Here is an 18742-nt window from a genome sequence, read left to right on the forward strand (position 1 = left end):
CGCTGGGCTCCGCTGCTGCGCGCTGGGGCTGCCCGTGGTGTTGGGCTGGCTTGGTGTTTATATATATATGTGTATGTATATTCATAAAGAGCTGTTATTCCTTTTCCCATATCATTGCCTGAAAGCCCCTTAATTCCAAAGTTATAATAATTTGGGGGGAAGGGGGTCAAATTTTCCATTCCAAGGGAGGTTCCTGCCTTCTTTGGCAGACACCTGTTTTTCAAATGAAGACAGGTGACAAGTTCAAAATTGCTTATCTGGACTTTTTCAAAAGGGTGATCCAGTTTTTCCATCCAAAACAACGCTTTTCTTCAACATCCTGGTAACACTGATCACTTCTGAAAAGTTGAAAATCAAAATGAAACATTTCACATGAAAGCGATTTTTTAAAAAAAAAAAATTTCCATTTTGCTCAAAAATATAAAGTGGTTCCTACTTCTGCTCCAGGCAAGCTCTATTTCTGCCCTCTCCTCTGGGGCAGACAAAAGATATAAGTAGCATTTAAGGCACTGTGGGTGGCTGGAGCCTCTATCCTTAGCAGCCCACAACATTTCAAGACAGGACCTGACCTGAAATAAGAGCTCAGCTGGCAGCATGAATGGAAGAGCAGACTTGAGGGTAACACAAGAAAAAAACCAAACCTGGTCAAGCAACCGGGTCACGCCCACAGGAAAGCACCGTGAGGCTGCGTCTTCCTCAGGCTGAGGCCAGACTCTGCCACACAGCACAGGCGACAGCACACGATTATAGAACCAGAGAACCATGGAATATGCCGAGCTGGAAGGGACTCACAGGATCATCAAGTCCAACTCCTGGCCCTGCACAGACACCCCACCCTGTGCCTGGGAGCATTGTCCAAGCACTCCTGGAGCTCTGGCAGCCTTGGAGCCATGACCATTCCCTGGGGAGCCTGTTCAGTGCCCCACCACCTCCTGCCTGATATCCAACCTAACCCTCCCCTAACACAGCTCCAGCCATTCCCTCGGGCCCTGCCACTGGTCACCAGAGTGAAGAGGTCAGTACCTGCCCCTGCTCTTCCCCTCACAAGGAAGTCATAATGGCAATGAGGCTCCCCGCAGTCTCTTCTGCTCCAGCCGAACAAACCAAGTGCCCTCAGCCACACCTCATATGGCCCCTCCAGACCCTTCACCATCTTCATGGCCTCCTCTGGGCACTCTCCAATAGTTTCATGTCTTTTTTATATTGTGGTACCTGAAACTGCCCACAGGGCTCAAGGTGAGGTTGCACCAGCTACCAAAAGGCTGCTTTGCAGGTGTCCCAGTTTCTTAAGGAGACTCTACCTTTATCCACAAGCCAAAGCTGCTCCTGTAACTACTAGGTTCACTCTCTCAGTGGCTTTTACAAAGGACATCTTTGGTGCCAGCCCTGTTTGTGCAGTGTTGCCATCTGTCCATCAGGATATCTCCCCCAGCCTTCACACACAGTGGCACGAGGCCAGTGCTTGATCCTACAAATTACCTATGAAGTGTTATCTGGCAGACTACAAGCAGAACGTAAGATACAATCTAGCTGCCCCTGAGAAATTATTGATTTCACTGCATCAGCAGCTAACATGAGATGTGAATTCCTGTTTGAGATGCACCAGAAATCAAGAGACATCAAAGTCCACACTACCCTGTTCCAATCCATATTCACTGACCCACCAAGGCCAGTGTCTTGTTCCTTCTCAGCACCTCTTTCAAGCATCCTCACTCATGAGGCAGGTTATACTCTTGGCAGTGACCCTTTGAAGGTGAAGTATATAAAAGCAATAGAGGGTAAAGCATTAGGCAAGGGCAGTATCACAGGTTTTCAACAGCAGCCCTTGACCTCAGAGCCTTGTCACATGGAATAAGAGTCAGTTGTACTGGGAATATCCTCACCCGACTGCAGCCTGCCAAATTTGGCAGTTTAAGGGGGTTATCTTTAGGCAACAGAGACAGGACCTGCCAAGGACAGATGAGCCCACCCAGATGAGAAACTGATTTCTTTCCTGCTGACTGCAGATACAACTCAGCTTTGACTACGTGACAGCTTTGAGTGCATGTCCAAAATGAGGGGGGATGAATACTGATGTATCACACAGATCCTCTGATCCTGCTAAGGTCAGCCAGGGACAGATGTTTAAAATTATTTTTGGTAACCCAATCCTTGACTGGGCCAAGTTCCCCATTTGTTGAGGGGATGTTAAGGTCATAAGGAATGCAGAGAGGCCAGTAATGAGGGTCATACTGACCATTCAACCAGCCAGTTGAATAAATGAGATGCTTTCAGTGACAGCACAGGAAAGTTGTATCTTCTGTGAATCTGGATGGCAAGAACTGACCATAGAAGCCTAGTTTAAAAAGACAATTTTAGTGTCTTTAGTTTGTCTCCGGTGCTTAGTTTGATCCTGTGATGTCCAAGGACTCCTTTGCTGCTTCACCCCTCTTTGCACAAACATGATTACATTCAGCTAATCCCCAAGCACTCAGTAACTACACATTAATTATGTCTCCCCGCTGGAGCAAGGGAAAATCATATTTGTTCTCACAGAGAAGGAAGTGAAGCACCCCAGCTGTGACTTGCCCACAGGTAGGCAGCAGCTGAGCTCACTCAGGGGCAGTTTTTTCCAGCCTCCTGCCCCTGCTCCTGGATCTCTGTGTAACTGTGTTTTTTTCTCTCTTCCTGTTCTCTCTTACTACAGCAAGAGTCTGCAGACTGGCAGAGATATCTTGATGACTAATTGTTCTCAGCCTAAAGATCTCCACTTGCTGTTACAGATCCTGTGTTTCAAGGGGTTTTCATTACCCCTACCCTCCTTCCTTAAATATGTTTTCATCAGCAGGATGCAAGTTTGATTAATCCAAGCCATGCTTTCTTCACATATATTCTGAAGTCTCAAGTAATGAAAGGAGAAAATTCACCAGAAAAGAAAGGCAAAAATTCTATTTGTGTTTAAAGAAAACAGCCTGTGACAGTGACCTCTACAGCTCAGTATGGGAGGACACCAGATGAATTCCAGATATGGCAGGCAAGAGAGATTCCCAACCATGCTAACTGCTGCAGAGCTGCTGCAGATGTAGAATCCCAATGGCATGCCATGCCACAAAACGCTGGAAGGACACATGCAAATATTTTTTTCTTCAGACTGAATGCAAAAGTGCACCTTTGCATGCAAAAATGTGTACCTCCCTTTCTGCCACCTGTTCTTGAACAGTTAATTTAACCATGCAAAAATAATGACACTATCATTCCACTAGGGTGGGACCAGGCTCTAATTAAAAAGAGAAAAATGAAATGTACTCTCCAAGACTTAACAAAAAAGTGATGCAACTTGCAGCTTTAAGGGTGAAAAAACTCCATAGAGTGGCAGAGGGAGAGCTGTCATATCACATGTGCTGTGTATGTAGCTGTGATATGACAGATCTTCTGAACCTGCTGTCATCAAGAAAAATTCTTGACAGACAACAGCCCAGATCTGGGCAGGAAGACAGCCCTTTTTTCAGGAAGAAGCACTGTGCAGGTAAAAAAAAAAGTCACATTGACAATCAGGGCTCATATTGTAACTAATACAAGCTAATCTCAGGATTGGGTATTGAATCTTTCCTATATCATTTTTATAAACCCAGAAATGAGAAGCATCTACTGACTGCTGTATTAATTTATCACCTGATCTAGTTCCATAGGATTAGTAGACCCTTTCCTTTTTTAATGGGATTTTAAAAAAATGTCAGTATTCCATCCTATTCAACAGCTTTTACATCCTTGCAAAGAAGAAATCTTTTCAAAAATCAGATTTTTTAATACACATGAAGTAGTTTTTGTTTTATCCAAAAATCAATAGACAAGCAACCAAAAAAAAGTCTGGCCCAGCTGGAACACTGTACCAAGAGCAGCAGCCAAGCACACAGGACTGTTTTTCCTCTGAGCCTGAATTACAACTCTCACTGCATCTTTCTCTTGCCAGAAGAAGCCAGCCCCCTTCTTCTGCCTCTCCCACAGAACTGGAATAAGGCAGCACAAAGCAGGAGGTGTTGTGTCTTCAAAACATGAGTTAACAACACACTTTATTTAGCCTCCTCCTGATATTCAACCTACAGCTCCTGGCAACCCAGCTCACAAAGGTATTCCGCCACAGCCCCTCTGCATTCCATGACACAGGAACAAGAGAAATCCCTCGCAATCACAACATGGGGCCCAAGCAAACCTTAAAAATTGCTTGTTCATAAACCTTGATCCAGCATGAGAGCTGCCCATTTTTACACCAGAGAGAAACACAGATTTCTTATGGCTGCAGTGCTCTGATCTGCAGACAAGAGTTGTACATGAAAACAGGCCCTTTGTCACAGCAGAAACAATCACGGATCCAGTACAAACTGGGAAGTGCAACTTGCATCTTCCTGGGCTGTCACACACAGAACTCTGCACAGACCTTCACTGGCAGGTGCTGGAAGCAGCCTGTGGCCCAGCACTCTCTGGAGAGTTGGTGCACACAGGCACATTGCTCTCTGCTCGGGTTTCAAACTCTCCTGTCACTCATAGCATCTGTGTCCTGCTAGAACAGGCTGCTCACACCATCTGCCAGCGGGGCAGCTGAGAGATGAGGAGGGGACAGGGCAGGGCACGGAGGGACAAAGTGTGGGGCTGTTTGGCTGCCTTTGCAGATACCCTCTGGCCTGCCTTTCTTCCTCTCTCACAGGGGAAAACCCAACATAGGATCATTTCTGCGCTTGTTTTGCAAAAGACAAAGCAGCTGTCAAACTAATACCCCAAAGTTATTCAGAATTAGGGTTCCACAAGTTCCATTCATCATACTGCTGCCAGTGCAGAGAGCAAGGACACCATTAGCAGTGCCGGGGTCCCATGCCAGCCCTGCCACAGAGCTGGTGTGGGACATACATAGTTGTGCCCATTGCCTGGGCTTCAGGTATCCCCCAGCACTGTCCCTGCCTGTGGGGCTTCATCTGTGAGCTCTCTGGCACAGTGAGACCCTGATCTCTGCAGCTGATCTGGGTACTGACAAAAATGATAAACACCGTATCACCTTCTGGGCTCTTACCACCACCTCATCATCACACCAGCATAATGCACCAAAACACACTCTTTAGGACAGAATGGTCGGGATATATCAGAAGATGGGGGGATATCAAGTATTGCTACAAAGAGCCTGCAGCACAGTGTGTGGAGCCAGGTGGAACAGCAAGTTATTGGTCCCAGGCTTGCACCCGGCTGAGCCTGCACAGGTTCCTCTGCACAGTGTCACTCAGTGCTCCAGGAAGAGGGATGAACTCTGGTGACGTGCCATAGTAACACTACAGACCCAGATCAAGTCCATCATAGACTCCTGCTGGCAGTTCCTCCTCAGAAACAGAAGTGCAAGTGAGGCAGAGGACTCTCAATGGCTCTGGGCAATCCAGCTGTCAAGGACGACAGGGCCATGGTGGCTGGCTCTGGGCACACAGTCCTCTGGAGTACAGCACCGAGAGCTTGGAATTAGCCTTGGTGGCAATACAGCTGTGTCTGTGCAGAGCTGCACCTGAGTGGAGCTCTTGAAAACAGCCCGAGCTACCCAAAAGAGGATCTTGAAGGAGCCAAGCTGGATGTGTGCACCCAGGACACACAATCCACCATTCTTACCAACACCCACAGCTGAAAGCAAGCTGCCAGCACTTAGCTGTTCTCACTAACTCGGGACTCTTGTTTCAGATATGCTGCCTCTTAGTGCAGATCTCAAAGAAACACTGATAACTCCAAAGCACATGAGGAAATACACAAATAACATGGTGCATGGGAGACGTGTAAGCTGCTCATGAAGTTGGTAGAAATCTGATTTCTAGTGTGGGAAGCTAGTTGTCATCTGAAATGGGAAGGAATGATTGTAGACCCACTCTGAATAGCAAGGCAGACTGGGTGGCATGGGCATTTCCATTCCATTTAGCAGGGAATGCCCATGCAGCACTGACTGTGCCAAGAGCATGAGTTGGCTGCAGCCCCCACTGTTGCCCAGTAAACACATGCCCAGTTCTTGGGGCTGTAGGAGACCATGCCTGCCTCCCCACCCCAAGTTTCATGATTTATATTTTAGAAAAAAGTGGGCTGAGAGGGTGGCACAGGAAGGGGAAGTGGCTCATTTAGGCTCCTAAATCAAAATAGGAATAAACAGAACATCTGAAACTCCTGCCCTCAGTCTTGGTACTTTCTGGGTCCTGAGATGAGAACTCAATTTACATTCTCTGGGTGTAGGCAACTGTGCTGCAGTTTTGGATTTAAGAGATCCATGATGTATTGACAAGAAGCTGGCTTCAAAGGAAAAGTAATTCCATGTGCTGAGCTTCTCACTTACATAAAACCTGGCTGTGCCACTGAATTGAAGGCATGTGTGTTAAGGAGTGTGCCAATGGCCACAGCTATGGACCAGACCGGACACTGAAATCTCCACAGCAGTGGCCTGGAGACCAGCACTGTGCTGGCCTGACATTAGTTTAATTCCTTATATCCTTTTTCTGTTGGTGTTAGAATTACTTTGAAAACCAGCAGTTCTCAAGTACATTTTTGTGGGACCAAATAGTACAGAGATGGCTTACCTGGACAATCAGCTTATTTTCTTTATCGGGCAGAATTCGGTAGGTATAAACGCAATTCCGGTACCTGGAACAGACCACAGGTGATGTGGTTAGACCATGTCCAGAAAGGAATCTCACTATGGCATCCCTCCCCATGAGAAAAGACGTTGGAAAATCCTGAGACACATAGATTGCTTCATGCACAAGGGTTTTAAACATTTCTTTCTTTCTTTCTTTCCCTGGAGTCTGTGGACTAACACAAACCTGAAGTGTTCCTGGTCACTGAAACAGGAACATCTGCTTGCAGATGTCACTATAGAAAGTGATATCAGCATTAGCTCAGAGGGAGTTATTCCACTCTTCTTCTGGCCGGAAAGAGAGAAAACACCAAGTAGCTCTAGCTGTCAGTAGAGCGGGCGTCTCAGGAAGGAATGAAAAAGCAGAAATCCGAAAGGCAAAGGGCCAAAATCAGCAATAAATGAGTAAACTGAAGGGCCAGTGCATTGACTTGTATTGGAAAAAGCAAATCATATATTTCAGCTAAATCACAGTACAACAGCTGATTGCCAGGCACATTTTTATCTACAAATCCTAAAACGAAAACCCATCTCACCATCCTGGTGGGGATGCACACTGTACATGTGCATCTGTAGAGCACCCACAACAAGTATTTTGTCCCAGCTAAATTCAATTAGATTCTTATTTAAGGGGGGATGGAGGAGTCTTGTGCCCAGTGGAGGGTCACATCAATGCACGGGAGCCCAAGGGAAGCCTGAACAGTGCTGTAAGCTTGACCTTCCTCAGCAGCTGCTGAGCTTTGTGCAGCTCACCCAAGAAGTATTGACTATAAAATGTATTTTTACCTTTCTCACAACAACAGATTGATCAAATCTTTTAAGTCATCTGCAAAGCACTTAAAAGATACAATATCGCTTTGAGCCAGCAAAAGGTGCTGGTTCAACCCCTTCCTTCTCAAAAGGAAGAACAGAATCCACACTTCCTTTATTGTAACAGAAACACTGCACTACCTGTGGAATTGTCACAAAATGTGGGCTGAGGTCAGCCTCCCAGCTGGGGAGATCAGGCAAATCAATAAACATCCTAATCTCTCTTAGAGTTCTGATGTGAGTCTATTCATCATATGCCTTTCAGAATCACTCCATGCAGGAGAGAGGAGACTGCCAGGATTTCAGGCAGCGTTACACGAGGAGTCACAAAGAGACATTGGAAATGAAAATAAATTCCTCGTAGATCATAGCTGAGTCTTTCCAGGGTGTCTGGAGGATTTATCCACATGAACATTAATGCAAAGGCATTAGCATTAATGCAAAGGACACAAAAGAATTCCAGCTGTTTCCAGAGCTCGTTTCACAGGCATCTATTCACTCACACATCTGGTACAGAGCTGGAAGTCACAGACATGATCCCCAACTGTAGGGCAGCTACAGCACTGCTAATTTCACCAATCCCAGGCAATCGGTGCCAGGTGAGGATATGCCCCAAGGAAGGGTATGGGGTTTGTTTTTATGTGTCAATGCAGCTCTCTTACACCATTTCCTCCTGCTGATATGCAAACAGGGCTAAGCAGATTTGCTCATGCAGCTGATGAGAGACAGTTTGTGTATGTGGAGATTATGAAACTGATAAATGAAGCAGCTCAATTGCTCTTGCTCACAAGAGGACCCTCATGTGGCCTTCACAGAAAGTGCTCCATCACAAAGACCTTACAAGGCTGCTGTCGTAATGCTTGTGAAGAGGTTTAAGCTGAGGACAAGTAAGATCAGTATAAGAACAATGAAAGAAGGGCAGCTGGGTGAGACAGGAGAAGGGAGGAGCACTTCCTAGGATCAAAACCAGGAATCCTCCTTGCCAGTCCCCTAATTTAGTGTGTGTGGATGGAGAAGACTGCGATTCTTACTCCATTTTTCACCCTTAGGTTTTCTCTTCTCGGCATCCTGACTGTCTAGTTATGCAGTCCCAGTTATCGCCGCATTCCAGGTCCCCCTTAAAAGCTGGGTTGAGTTCAGAATTGCTCAACCATTGTTCAGGCTGTCCATGTGGAGGGTACATAAAACATCAGCCTCAGTTTAAACAAGTCTCCAAGTACTTGTCATCTCCCTGTCCTCAACCAGCCAGAGGAGGAAACAGTGTGACAAGGTTGGCATTTTCTCTTTCCTCTCCTGCTGTATGTTTTTATGCACAGGTGATGATGTGCATATTGGGAGTGTCTGGAGCACTGAACAGGGCTGCTGTGCTAGGCCTGGTGCCAAGTGCACCATGAGAGAGGCATGGTGTTGGAAAGGGCATCTCACAGGCAGGGTCCTCTTAGAGGGGTCCCAAAGCTGCAGCTGGTCCTTGAGTGTCACCTCTAGAAGTGATGTTAGTCCTGCAGCCATTCATGGATGAACTGCCAACAGAAGATCCCCTGGAGGAATGGTACCAGTTCAGGTGCAGAGAACACTAAGCAGGCTCTTTTGGATTTCAGGATTCGGGCATTCCCCTCCAGGTGCGTAAAAGAGCCCATTTCTTGTCAATAAACTCACAGATCAAATGATTTAGGCACAGAGAAAGGAGGAGGAAAAGGGTTTTGCTTCTTGCCTTTTATGGGGTACTGTGACCAGAGCAGGGGACAGCAGTGCAGGGGGAGGAGCATTCCCCAGCCTTTCACCGTCTAAATGCTGCTGCTCTAAGTTTCAGAAAAGGAGTCAAGGTACTCTTAAAAGGCCCTGCAAATACACCTCCCCTACTTGTCTATATTTATACAAACCCTGTTTTTCTAAAGCAGCTTTTCAATGAAGTCATTATTTCATTCTATGATATTAGAATAATAAATACTTCTTCTGGATCTTGATTGATCTGCCCAATAAATATTAGAGCTTTGTAGAATATGACAGTTCTTTTTCAGAGCAAATTTCATGGTTTTTTTGTTTTCCATATCTATACATAGTTGACACTTTCTCTTTTTCAACATAATTCTCTTTTGTGGAAACAATTTGCAGTCAGCCTTTCAATTCCCCACTCTCCCATTCATCATCTCCTATTTTTTAAACAGAAGTAACTGAAGAGCCCAAACTTCAAACACCTTCCAGTCAATAGCACAGCTGAAACTGATACATCTCTGAGGAAGTTTTTAGCTTCAGCAAAGGTGCCCATTTTGTGGAGATGACATTCAGAGGGAAAGACTTATTCACCACTTCTCCACAAACTAACTGCAAACCAGCATAAGCTGAAAGCTTGTTGGATTGTTTGACAGCAGTCTGTGAGACATTTCCCAGACTGTAATTAATGCCAGCCCTTTGCACCTCTGACCCAGCTGTTCTTGGCTGGAAAGGCTGGGTGCTCCCCAATTCTTTAATCAAGCCATTCATATTAGCTGCCTCAGAATGGATTTAAGAACATAACCTTTGGCTCCCGGTTCAGAAACTCATGGTCATTATATTGTTTCTATTTCCTCATCCCATGTCTCCCAAGTCACAAAAGGCTTTCAAAGCTGGCTGCATAAATATTTACAATGGAAAAATTTATGCAAATGCATGTTAGTAGGCATTTTTGCAGCACCTTCCCTTTCTATAATCCCCACCATCACTCAGTGAAAATATTTTGTGTACATACTGGTTACAAGTCAAACCAATGGGGTAATACTAAAATCACTCAATGGAAGCAACAGTCTGTTCTAGTAAATTGTTCCCTGACTGACCACTCCGGCCCTCAGCCCATGTTACAGGATTGTCTCTCCTCCCTCCTGCTAGTATTGGCTATTCATATGCCTCTGTCCTTCTTTCTCTGCTCCCTCCAGAGAGACAAAACTCGTCCCTGTATTGTTACAAGTGCCTTAACAGGCAGGCACCGAGGCTCTCTGCGCCTTGTGAACACACCCACTCCAGCCACCACTCTCTGGCAGGCCAACATCTACGCCCCCGGGGCAGTTACAGTGCTGTCACCAGAATCTGACCTCAGAGAAAAGCAGTTAGCACAGAGTTATAAACAGCAGCACCAGCTTCACCACTACAAGAAATATACTTTGAGAAAATGAGAAACCTGCTTGTAATGTAATGTGGGGTAAAGATGAAATGGGTTTCATTGATCTGCTGCACAATGGCAGCAAAGAGGATCTGACAGGGTCCCACAAAGGCTCTCTTGATCTCTCCTAAGCAAGGAGCAACTGTCTGATCTCTCTGTAATGCAAGGTCAAATGTCTCAGATTTTACCTAGTGACTTCAGTCTCCTCTCACCCCTGCTCTCCTGCCTCCAGGAATAATACCTGCCCCTCTCAAACCCAGGGCAGGAGGCCTTGCTCTCTGCTCCCTGACCTAACCCAGAATGGGGGGATCAGGGCTGCCAGCACTTCTCTCCCTACTTCCCACATGAAACGTTTACCCCATGAGCCACATTAATGATGCAGGTGGAATCACTGCTGTGCTGGGTATACTGTGCACAGCTCCAGGAACTGTTTAAAGCCTTTTGCTGAATGCAACACGGTACAAGCAGAGAGCTCAAACATACACTGACCCAGAGCAAGAAAAGTGCCTGGGAGGTACCAGGCTTGGGACTGGGGTCACTAAAGAGAAATACTTGACCCAAGTTGTTAAGACACTCCAGAAGTTCAAGTTATTTTCTTTCAGAGCACAGCAGCAGTGCCTTTGACCATCTCTCCTTTTGAATCAGGGGCAAGAGCAGCGTGAGCAGTAAAGCAGTACATAGCTATGGGTTTATTCAGCCTGGCCCCTAACCCTTCCCCACCCCATGGCCCAGTCAGGTGAAACCAGCCATGCTCTGATGAGGGCTGCACATTCCCGGTGAGTCCAGCGCCTGTTTGCCTCTGTGCTGGGGAGGGGGCAAGGGTGACCCCTGCCCAGCAGGGACAGTAGTGTGGGCTGAGGGCGCGGTGAACGCTGTACTTACAGCACGCAGAGCGCATATGCCGAGGCAATTGACTCACTGGCCCTCACAAGGAAGCTGCCATCCTTGCCTACTTTGGAGAGCAGGTCTTCAGCTCTGGAACGAGTGATGTTGCCGTGGTACCAGCACTGATCCATTGCTGGAGCTGGAGGAAACCTGAATGCCAGCACAGGAGCTGCCAGAGCCGCCTGTGTGTCTGTGTATAACGATCAGCCAGCTTCAGCTCACCAGCTTCCTGTTTCAATAGCACAGAGAGGGAAAGGAAACTCAGCCACGGACAACTTCCTCAACTCAAACAGCTCAGAGAGTGAGTGTGACATATCCCTGCAGCCCCCATTCTCCCTCTTCATGCTGCAGCTGAAGTGACTAGCAAGCCCATGTTCCCTGCCTTTCCCTCCCGCTTTGTGTCCCAGCTGGTGATCTCTTCTGCTCCCTCACAGATTCAGTCCCCCAGGCTTTGGTGGCCTGCCGTCCTATTTACGATCTCCTGCCAGATCCTTTGAGTTTTCATCTTTTTCCTGTCTGCCTTACCCACTACAGGTCTCCGTGGGGAGTAAATAAACCTCTGATCAGTAACACACCATGCATTAGGATACACAGCACCGACTGCCCCATTCCTGCCTTGACTAGTCCTCATATCTAGCTAGGTGTGAGGAGGGGACTCCAAAGAACTCAAAAAAGTAAAATTACTACTTCTCCATGCACAGAAGCAGACTGAAAGGCTGATTCGCGCTGGGGATTTGTGACCAAAGCTCCCTCTCATCTACTGTGAGATGGACTCAAAGATCTTTCCTACTCTAAATCCCCAAAGGTGGGATAGAGCAAAGCCGTGTCTGGCAATCTGCGTCAGAGAGGGAAGAACCGGAGCTTTCACTTCCCTTTTCTTTGTCTGTACATCTGTCCCTCAGCTATGCTGTGTGGCATGCTTAGTGTTGCATCTCCAAGACATGTTGTCGGCAATGCCAGGACATTCCTACAGGGCCACTGCCTGCACGGCAAATTTGGTTGCCTATCCTGTACCTCCAACCACTCTGCTCTCTGCACATCCACATTTGAGCTATACCTGAAAGCAGCAGCTGAGCTGCGACTCAAAGTCCAGAGGCAGAGGAAAGGCACAAACCCTGCTAGCCCTATGGTTCCCAGAGCCAGGAGAAGCACTGGAACCACAGTACCTGGACCATGCATGAAGTGCTATGCTGTACACCGCATGGACAGCAAGGCAGGAGAGAACAGACTGTCACTGCACAGGGGGAGGCTAGAATGTGTGGGTGTGGAGAGGGAGAGTGAACCAGCACAACCCAGTACCCATCCCTGCAAGCCTTCTTGCTGCTTTCAGTTATGCAGAGGCTTGGTCTGCAGAGTCCAGTTTAACCTCTGCACTGAGATGAAACTGTGGGCAGCAGCAGCCCGAAGCTGTGTGGCCAGAACAGGGCCCTGCTAGACGAGCAGAACTGCACTGTGCAGGGCTTCCTGTCCACGCAGAGCAAGCGCTGTCTGCACACCAAAATTAGCTCAGCTGAACCTGGCCTTCAGCTCCACCAACATCCACACAGGCCTTTAGCAAACTCCTATGGATTCAGGTGCCTAAATGGAGTCAGACACTGAATGCCATGAAGTGGCTCTGCCAGTGGACAGTAGCTATAAGCTACAGAGTGGTTACAAACTCTGTTCTCCCAACAAAAATGAGAATCTGCATATGGCAAAGGCACCGTGCAGCTGCTCTGACAGCCCTGCCAGGTCACAGTGCACTGCTAACCTCACCTGCACCAACTCCTTGGGATTTCTGGTACCTCCAGTAGCTTCTGTGGAGCACAGCTGCAGCAGGAAGCAGAACAGCTCTGAATGTCAACCACTGCTTGACTTCCCAGTGCTCTCCGTGCAACAGACATGTATCTGGATGCAGAGTGGACAGAGCTGCTCACAAAATGAGTTTTGTTAGAATGAAACTGTTTGGAGAGCTTCTCCTGATCTTCTGCACACTAACACCAGGTAACAGGTACAAGCTCTCATTAGACATCTGAGACTAATTAGCTGCATACTTATCTCCTATCCCCCCCACCACCAACATAGGTTTTTAGCAAGTTTCTGCTATTTCCTTCAAATCCCTTGTCCAGGCACACACTACTCCTTGACTTGGAGACAAAAACAAGGGGAAGGGATCCAAATATAAGTGATGATTGTGGCAATTGAATGTGCAGGCTGGTTCCTGTGAGTATTTCTTGGTCCTAAAAGAAAGCACAGTTTCAGCTGCAGCTGTTCAAAAGGTGAATCCAAATCCCCCAATATAAACAGCTCTGTGATCCCTAATGACTTGTTAGCTTGGAATAATATCTCCAAGACACTACAATAGACACTTTATCTAAACTGGTTTTTCTATAGATGTCCAGGTAGTATTGCACCAGATGGGTGTCCAGCCACAAGCCTCTCCAGACCAGTAAATAAATACTGTCTGTGGCATCATTCAAGATGTACAGTGGTCACCCAACCCCCCCACCTATATTCAGCCTGTGCACTGCATCAGCATGGGAACTGCCAGGCGTGGCCAGATAAAAACTTAAGTATGCCTTTCCATGTCATGAAACTAAAGTATTCCATAGTACCTGATGAGGAGGTTAGGTCTATAGGGCAGCAGTTAGCTTTGCTGAAGTCTAAATATACCATTCCCTCATTAGGCATCAGTGACAGGCTATTGGCCACAAAGGTTATTTAGACTCTGGCCTACATCTAAAGAGCATGTGAGTAATACCCACAAAGTACTGGCTACCGGAGCCACTCTGCTACTCCAGCCCAGCATGTTACTGCCCTGCTGCTTGGGAAAGGCTTCACAAGTTACAGGTGTGTCTGTGAAAGTCATGAGAGCCCTTCACTCCCTTGGTATCTGCAGCATCCAGGTGCCCTGAAACAAATCTGGATAGTGAGGAAAGTCAGGGCCTCTTTTCCCACCACCCATGAAAGCTGTCAGTAGTAAAAGGCAAGGGCAGGAGCACTGTGCAAGCAGAGACTCGCAGACCTGAGCAGTGACACTGCAAAGGATCTTATGGGACTTGCCAGTGTTCACCAAAAGGAACATCTTCTGAGAGACCTCTGGAAATCAGGTGTTTTTCTTCACCAAGAGGGCAAACAAATATATTTTCCTTGCAGTCATTGAACATGTGCACACACGCAGGATACAGCACACAGGAAACAAACACAGACTGGTTCACATGCAGAATTTTGTCTGGAGGCATGGGTAACACTTCCCTAGCTCCATCTGCTCTGATGGGTCTCCCCTGGCAGCCCTTAGTTTCTGGTCTGTCCCTTGTCTAGTCACTGTATAATGGCTCCTTTCAAATCACAATGTACAGTAGTAGAATAGAGTCTCTCTCACCAAAACTAGAGCTGTCTCCTTCAGAAATCTTCTGAAAATCTGTCTACGTTGGAAAGCCTTCCAGCTTGAGTGTTTTATGCCACTCTGGTCTTGGTCAGGTCTCCTTCCTCTCACATTGGTGCTTTTTTGTTGGAAATGGGGCAATGTTATTTGTTTGACATAGTGCCTCATAAGCCAATAATACTCTGTAATAACAAGACATGGGGTAGTCAATGGTAAGAGAGTTGCTATGTGGATCACTGGCACTTGTGTTAGAAAGACCAGCAAGCACCTCCCCTCCTGACTCTAAATTGGGAGCTCCCTCTGCAGACCTGTCCTGATCCTGCAGTCCCCATATAGGCAAAATGCCGGTTTTGCCACTTGCTCTGTCCCCCAACATCGAAGGGTCCTGGTGTCCTCAATGACTCCTACTGTCACTGCCCAGGGAGAGGGAGCAGGCAGAGCACACAAGGCTGTGGTTTCCTTACACATGGGAAACTGCAGCTTCTCAATGCATGTAAGCAAAAGGGCGAGTAAGCAAGGAAACACAGCACATGAAGTAAGGAGAAGGTTAAGTTAGACAGAAGCCCCTGGGGTGCCTGGGAACCCAGCAAGGCAGCCCCAAATGCACTGAAGAAGTGGGCAAGGAATATCCCAAGAGCAATGCATCACACAGCCTTGCTGAAATAAGGAGACAGAAAGCACTGGAAATTAGAGGTGCCCGCATTCCTACATGGGTTGCAAGAAGCAATGCTCCTTACCAGAGCCAAAGCAGTTTCCTGAAGAAGATGACAGCAGATATAGGGTAGTAATCCCAGTGCCCTCTCTAGAACTTTCTCCACAACTTACTAAATACCACTCCGCATAACCCTGCTGCCATCTGTTCCCTCGCAGTCCCTGCACTGTCAGCACACATGTCCCTGAGGAAGTCCATCAGAGACCTCAAGGTGAGAAGCCCTATACAAAGCTCACACTTGTTTTGGACACGTGATGTGTAAAAAGGCAGCCAAAGGGAAAGGCAAAAAGGGAGAACAGGCAATAGAAAACAATAAGTTGTGGTATGTTTAATAGACTTCACAATCTACAGACACAACAAGCCAACACCAAACTGTGTGTGCAGCAGGAGTACAAAAACTCTTTTGCTGAAGGACGAGAAATGACAGTGAAAAGCATCAGCAAAGATGTTTTTCAGACTGATACTGATGGAAAGGCTTGAGACTCAGTGTTCTGAGGGAAAGGCTTGCTTCAAGGTGAAGATGACAAAAATCATCTCTTCACATTGTCTGTGGGTCCCATATTCAAAGAGGCAGGAGAACAAAGGTGAGCCGTCGGGCCCAACACCCATGTACTGCAGATCTGAATAAGCACACAGGCCCTTGAAGAGTATGCTGGGTTTTGTCCAGTGTGCTGGATTTAAAGGGCTTTTGTTGAGGTAAATTCCTAAATCTTTTCGACCCCTTGGGTCTGTAGGATGAGCATAGAGTAACCAACTATCTTGACATTTGGCATCCGGGGGAGGTGGAAAGGCAGTAACACTTCCATGGCACCCAGAGGGAGGTTCTATTAGCATTTCAACCCGCTGGCCTCCCTCGAAGTCCAGCCCGTGGTTGTAGCTGACAGCCTGGATCCTGGCTCCCCTGCTGCTCCTTGCATTGCAGTAAAGGACCTTTCTGCCGCAGGTGTGCAGCTCTGCTACCTGGCACTCCACCGCGCTCTCCTCCCCCACAAAGTTCCCCATCTCCCACGTTGTCCCGTGGTCAGAGCTGATGAAGCAGAAGGCATGAGGGGTGGGGTGTTGCTTGGGGTCCAAGATACGATAGGCATAAGCAGGAATCACGAGGCTCCGGGCCTCATTGCGCAATTGTAATCCATGACCCGGCCCCACCGCAAACGTGGCCCAGTTTTTGTACTCATTCCTGATGGTTCTGTCGGTGACATCCTGGGCAGTGCTCCAGGTGCGTCCTTGGTCCATGCTAGTGACATAGCAGAGACGCACCAGGTTGATCTTTGTCCTCAGCTGATGCTGCTCAGAGATCTTTCCTGGGACAGCTATGAAGAACAAGATGAGTTTCCCCGAGACCTCATCGTATACCGGGCAGGGGTTCATAGATCGGTGGCCTTCCAGCTGTGCACTGACAAGGGTCTCCATCCTATTCCACTGCCAGGGCCCATGGGAAGGGAGACAAGAATGGAACACACTGTTACAAAGAGACCCACGTTATAGTGCAAGGATGCCCGGATAAAAGCTACAGAAGAGCATGGGAAGAACAGAAACAGAATAATGGATAGAGCAAGAAATGGGAAGACAATAATCTGGCATTGCCAAAGGCAAGTGAAAATTATTTAGATGACAGAAAGCATGTACATTTCACCAGGCAGGTGGGTTATGTCCTTTTCAATTACTACTCCCTGAGGAACTGATAGCTCTGTATCTCGATGCAGCTGGTGGCTGATGACACCCTTTAAAAAGCTACAGCAGCTGAATTTTCAGAAATCCTCACAAATATATATATGGCACACAGACACGCCCAGTAGTCAGTGTGCTAGAACAGACACTGTGCTGTGTCAATGTTTTTTAGGAGGTCACAGAGAAACCCGAGGCCTTTTCAAACATCCTGGATGATAACAAATTCCTTTTCATTCAGGCTCCTGTTCTTCCACTTTGATCAGTATGTGAATGGGCATCCCAGCCTACACTGAGGCACCTTGCTAGGGCTGATTGCATGGCTCTGGTGTGGAGATTTGGACCCTGAGCTGTCTGACTCAGAAAATAGGTCACAGAGCTGGTATAACTACCCACCAAGCCCTGTTTTCTTCAAATGAATAGCACATAACACAATCATGTTTCTAACATTAACACTGCAATTAGAAAACTATGACTACATAGTGTTACTGGCTTGGTAAACAAAGCAGTAGTTTCCAGTAAGATTCTATTAATTAGCTTTTCTACCCTGATTTGCTGATTAGCCTTTTTGTTCGTATCTTATCTTTTCCTATCCAACTAATATTAATGTTTATTGAATATTTAATATTTCCATTTTAAGAAACTCTAGCATGTGAACACAAATTACTAAGTTTATGACCAACTGACCCCCACTAACTGAATTACAGGGAGTCACACGAGGTGTTACTTGAATGCTATGACACTGCAGGTGGGCTCAGAGGCTACTTCTGCTAGACAGACTCCAGCTCTTAAGAGCCTATATTCTAAGACAACCAATGAAGGTTTGGAATAGAAAAATATAATTACTTTTTTTTTCCCCCAAGACATTAATGACTTTGCATATGCAAAAATATATTATAACTAGAGTTTCCACCACGCCCAGCCACCCGGCAGCATAACTTAATAATAACTGGTAGGTTAATAAGGCAGCCAATTCACTGGCACCAACAAACCAGACACTTTTTTTGCATGAGGAGACTAGCTATTCTCAATTGTTTTTTAAACTAGAAATTAGTCCTAAGATGATGAATTAAAAAAAAAAAAAAAAAAAAAAAAGAATAGTCACTGATCACTAATTTACTCCTCCCCGTCCTTGTGGCATTTCTTCCTCTTCCTTGAGGCATTTCTGCCTCTCTGCCGCATTTTTCCTGCTACAACAGGACTTTTGTCCCATCTCTGTATCTGCATCCCCAGCTCCGCAATGAGGGGTCAAAGCCACCCCTAGAATATCTACTCCACTTTAGTCCCCCCAAAAGCTGCCCATAGGGTTGAATCCCAGCAGTCATAACAAGACATGCATTATTTATAGGCAGATTTGTCTCCTGTACCTGGGGAGGAGAAGCTGTCCTGTCCGTACAGCAAGAGGGCAAATACATTCAACTCATTTGGGGCAGGTGGGCAGAACAGGGGGCAGTGCCTGCTGCTTCCTCCCTGCACTGGTACCTGAACGTGCTGCGTGGCTGGGTCATACACGCCTCTGCGCATGGCTATCAGCTTGGCATGTTCATC

General features: G+C 46.9%; 2 protein-coding genes across 3 annotated transcripts in view; both read right to left on the reverse strand.

The window, feature by feature from the left end:
- Positions 1–18714, reverse strand: part of INPP5D (inositol polyphosphate-5-phosphatase D) — a 62064-nt gene extending 43350 nt beyond the window's left edge. The window contains exons 1-4 of one of the 2 annotated variants that reach the window (XM_017726268.1): positions 18677–18714; positions 13206–13337; positions 11448–11679; positions 6567–6630 (exon numbers count right to left, since the gene is read on the reverse strand). In XM_017726268.1, coding sequence (XP_017581757.1) covers positions 6567–6630; positions 11448–11581 — 198 coding nt within the window. In that variant the 5' untranslated portion in view covers positions 11582–11679; positions 13206–13337; positions 18677–18714. The remainder of the gene's footprint in view (positions 1–6566; positions 6631–11447; positions 11680–13205; positions 13338–18676) is intronic. The other variant, XM_017726263.1, reaches the window with a different exon arrangement.
- The window catches only part of NEU2 (neuraminidase 2), a 34532-nt gene continuing 31621 nt past the window's right edge, over positions 15832–18742 (reverse strand). The window contains exons 8-9 of the mRNA XM_008644538.2: positions 18677–18737; positions 15832–16948 (exon numbers count right to left, since the gene is read on the reverse strand). Of these exons, the coding sequence (XP_008642760.2) occupies positions 16010–16948; positions 18677–18737 (1000 nt within the window). The 3' untranslated portion in view covers positions 15832–16009. The remainder of the gene's footprint in view (positions 16949–18676; positions 18738–18742) is intronic.

This window comes from Corvus brachyrhynchos, unplaced genomic scaffold (genome assembly GCF_000691975.1).
Source record: "Corvus brachyrhynchos isolate BGI_N302 unplaced genomic scaffold, ASM69197v1 scaffold450, whole genome shotgun sequence".
Lineage (NCBI taxonomy): Eukaryota > Metazoa > Chordata > Aves > Passeriformes > Corvidae > Corvus > Corvus brachyrhynchos.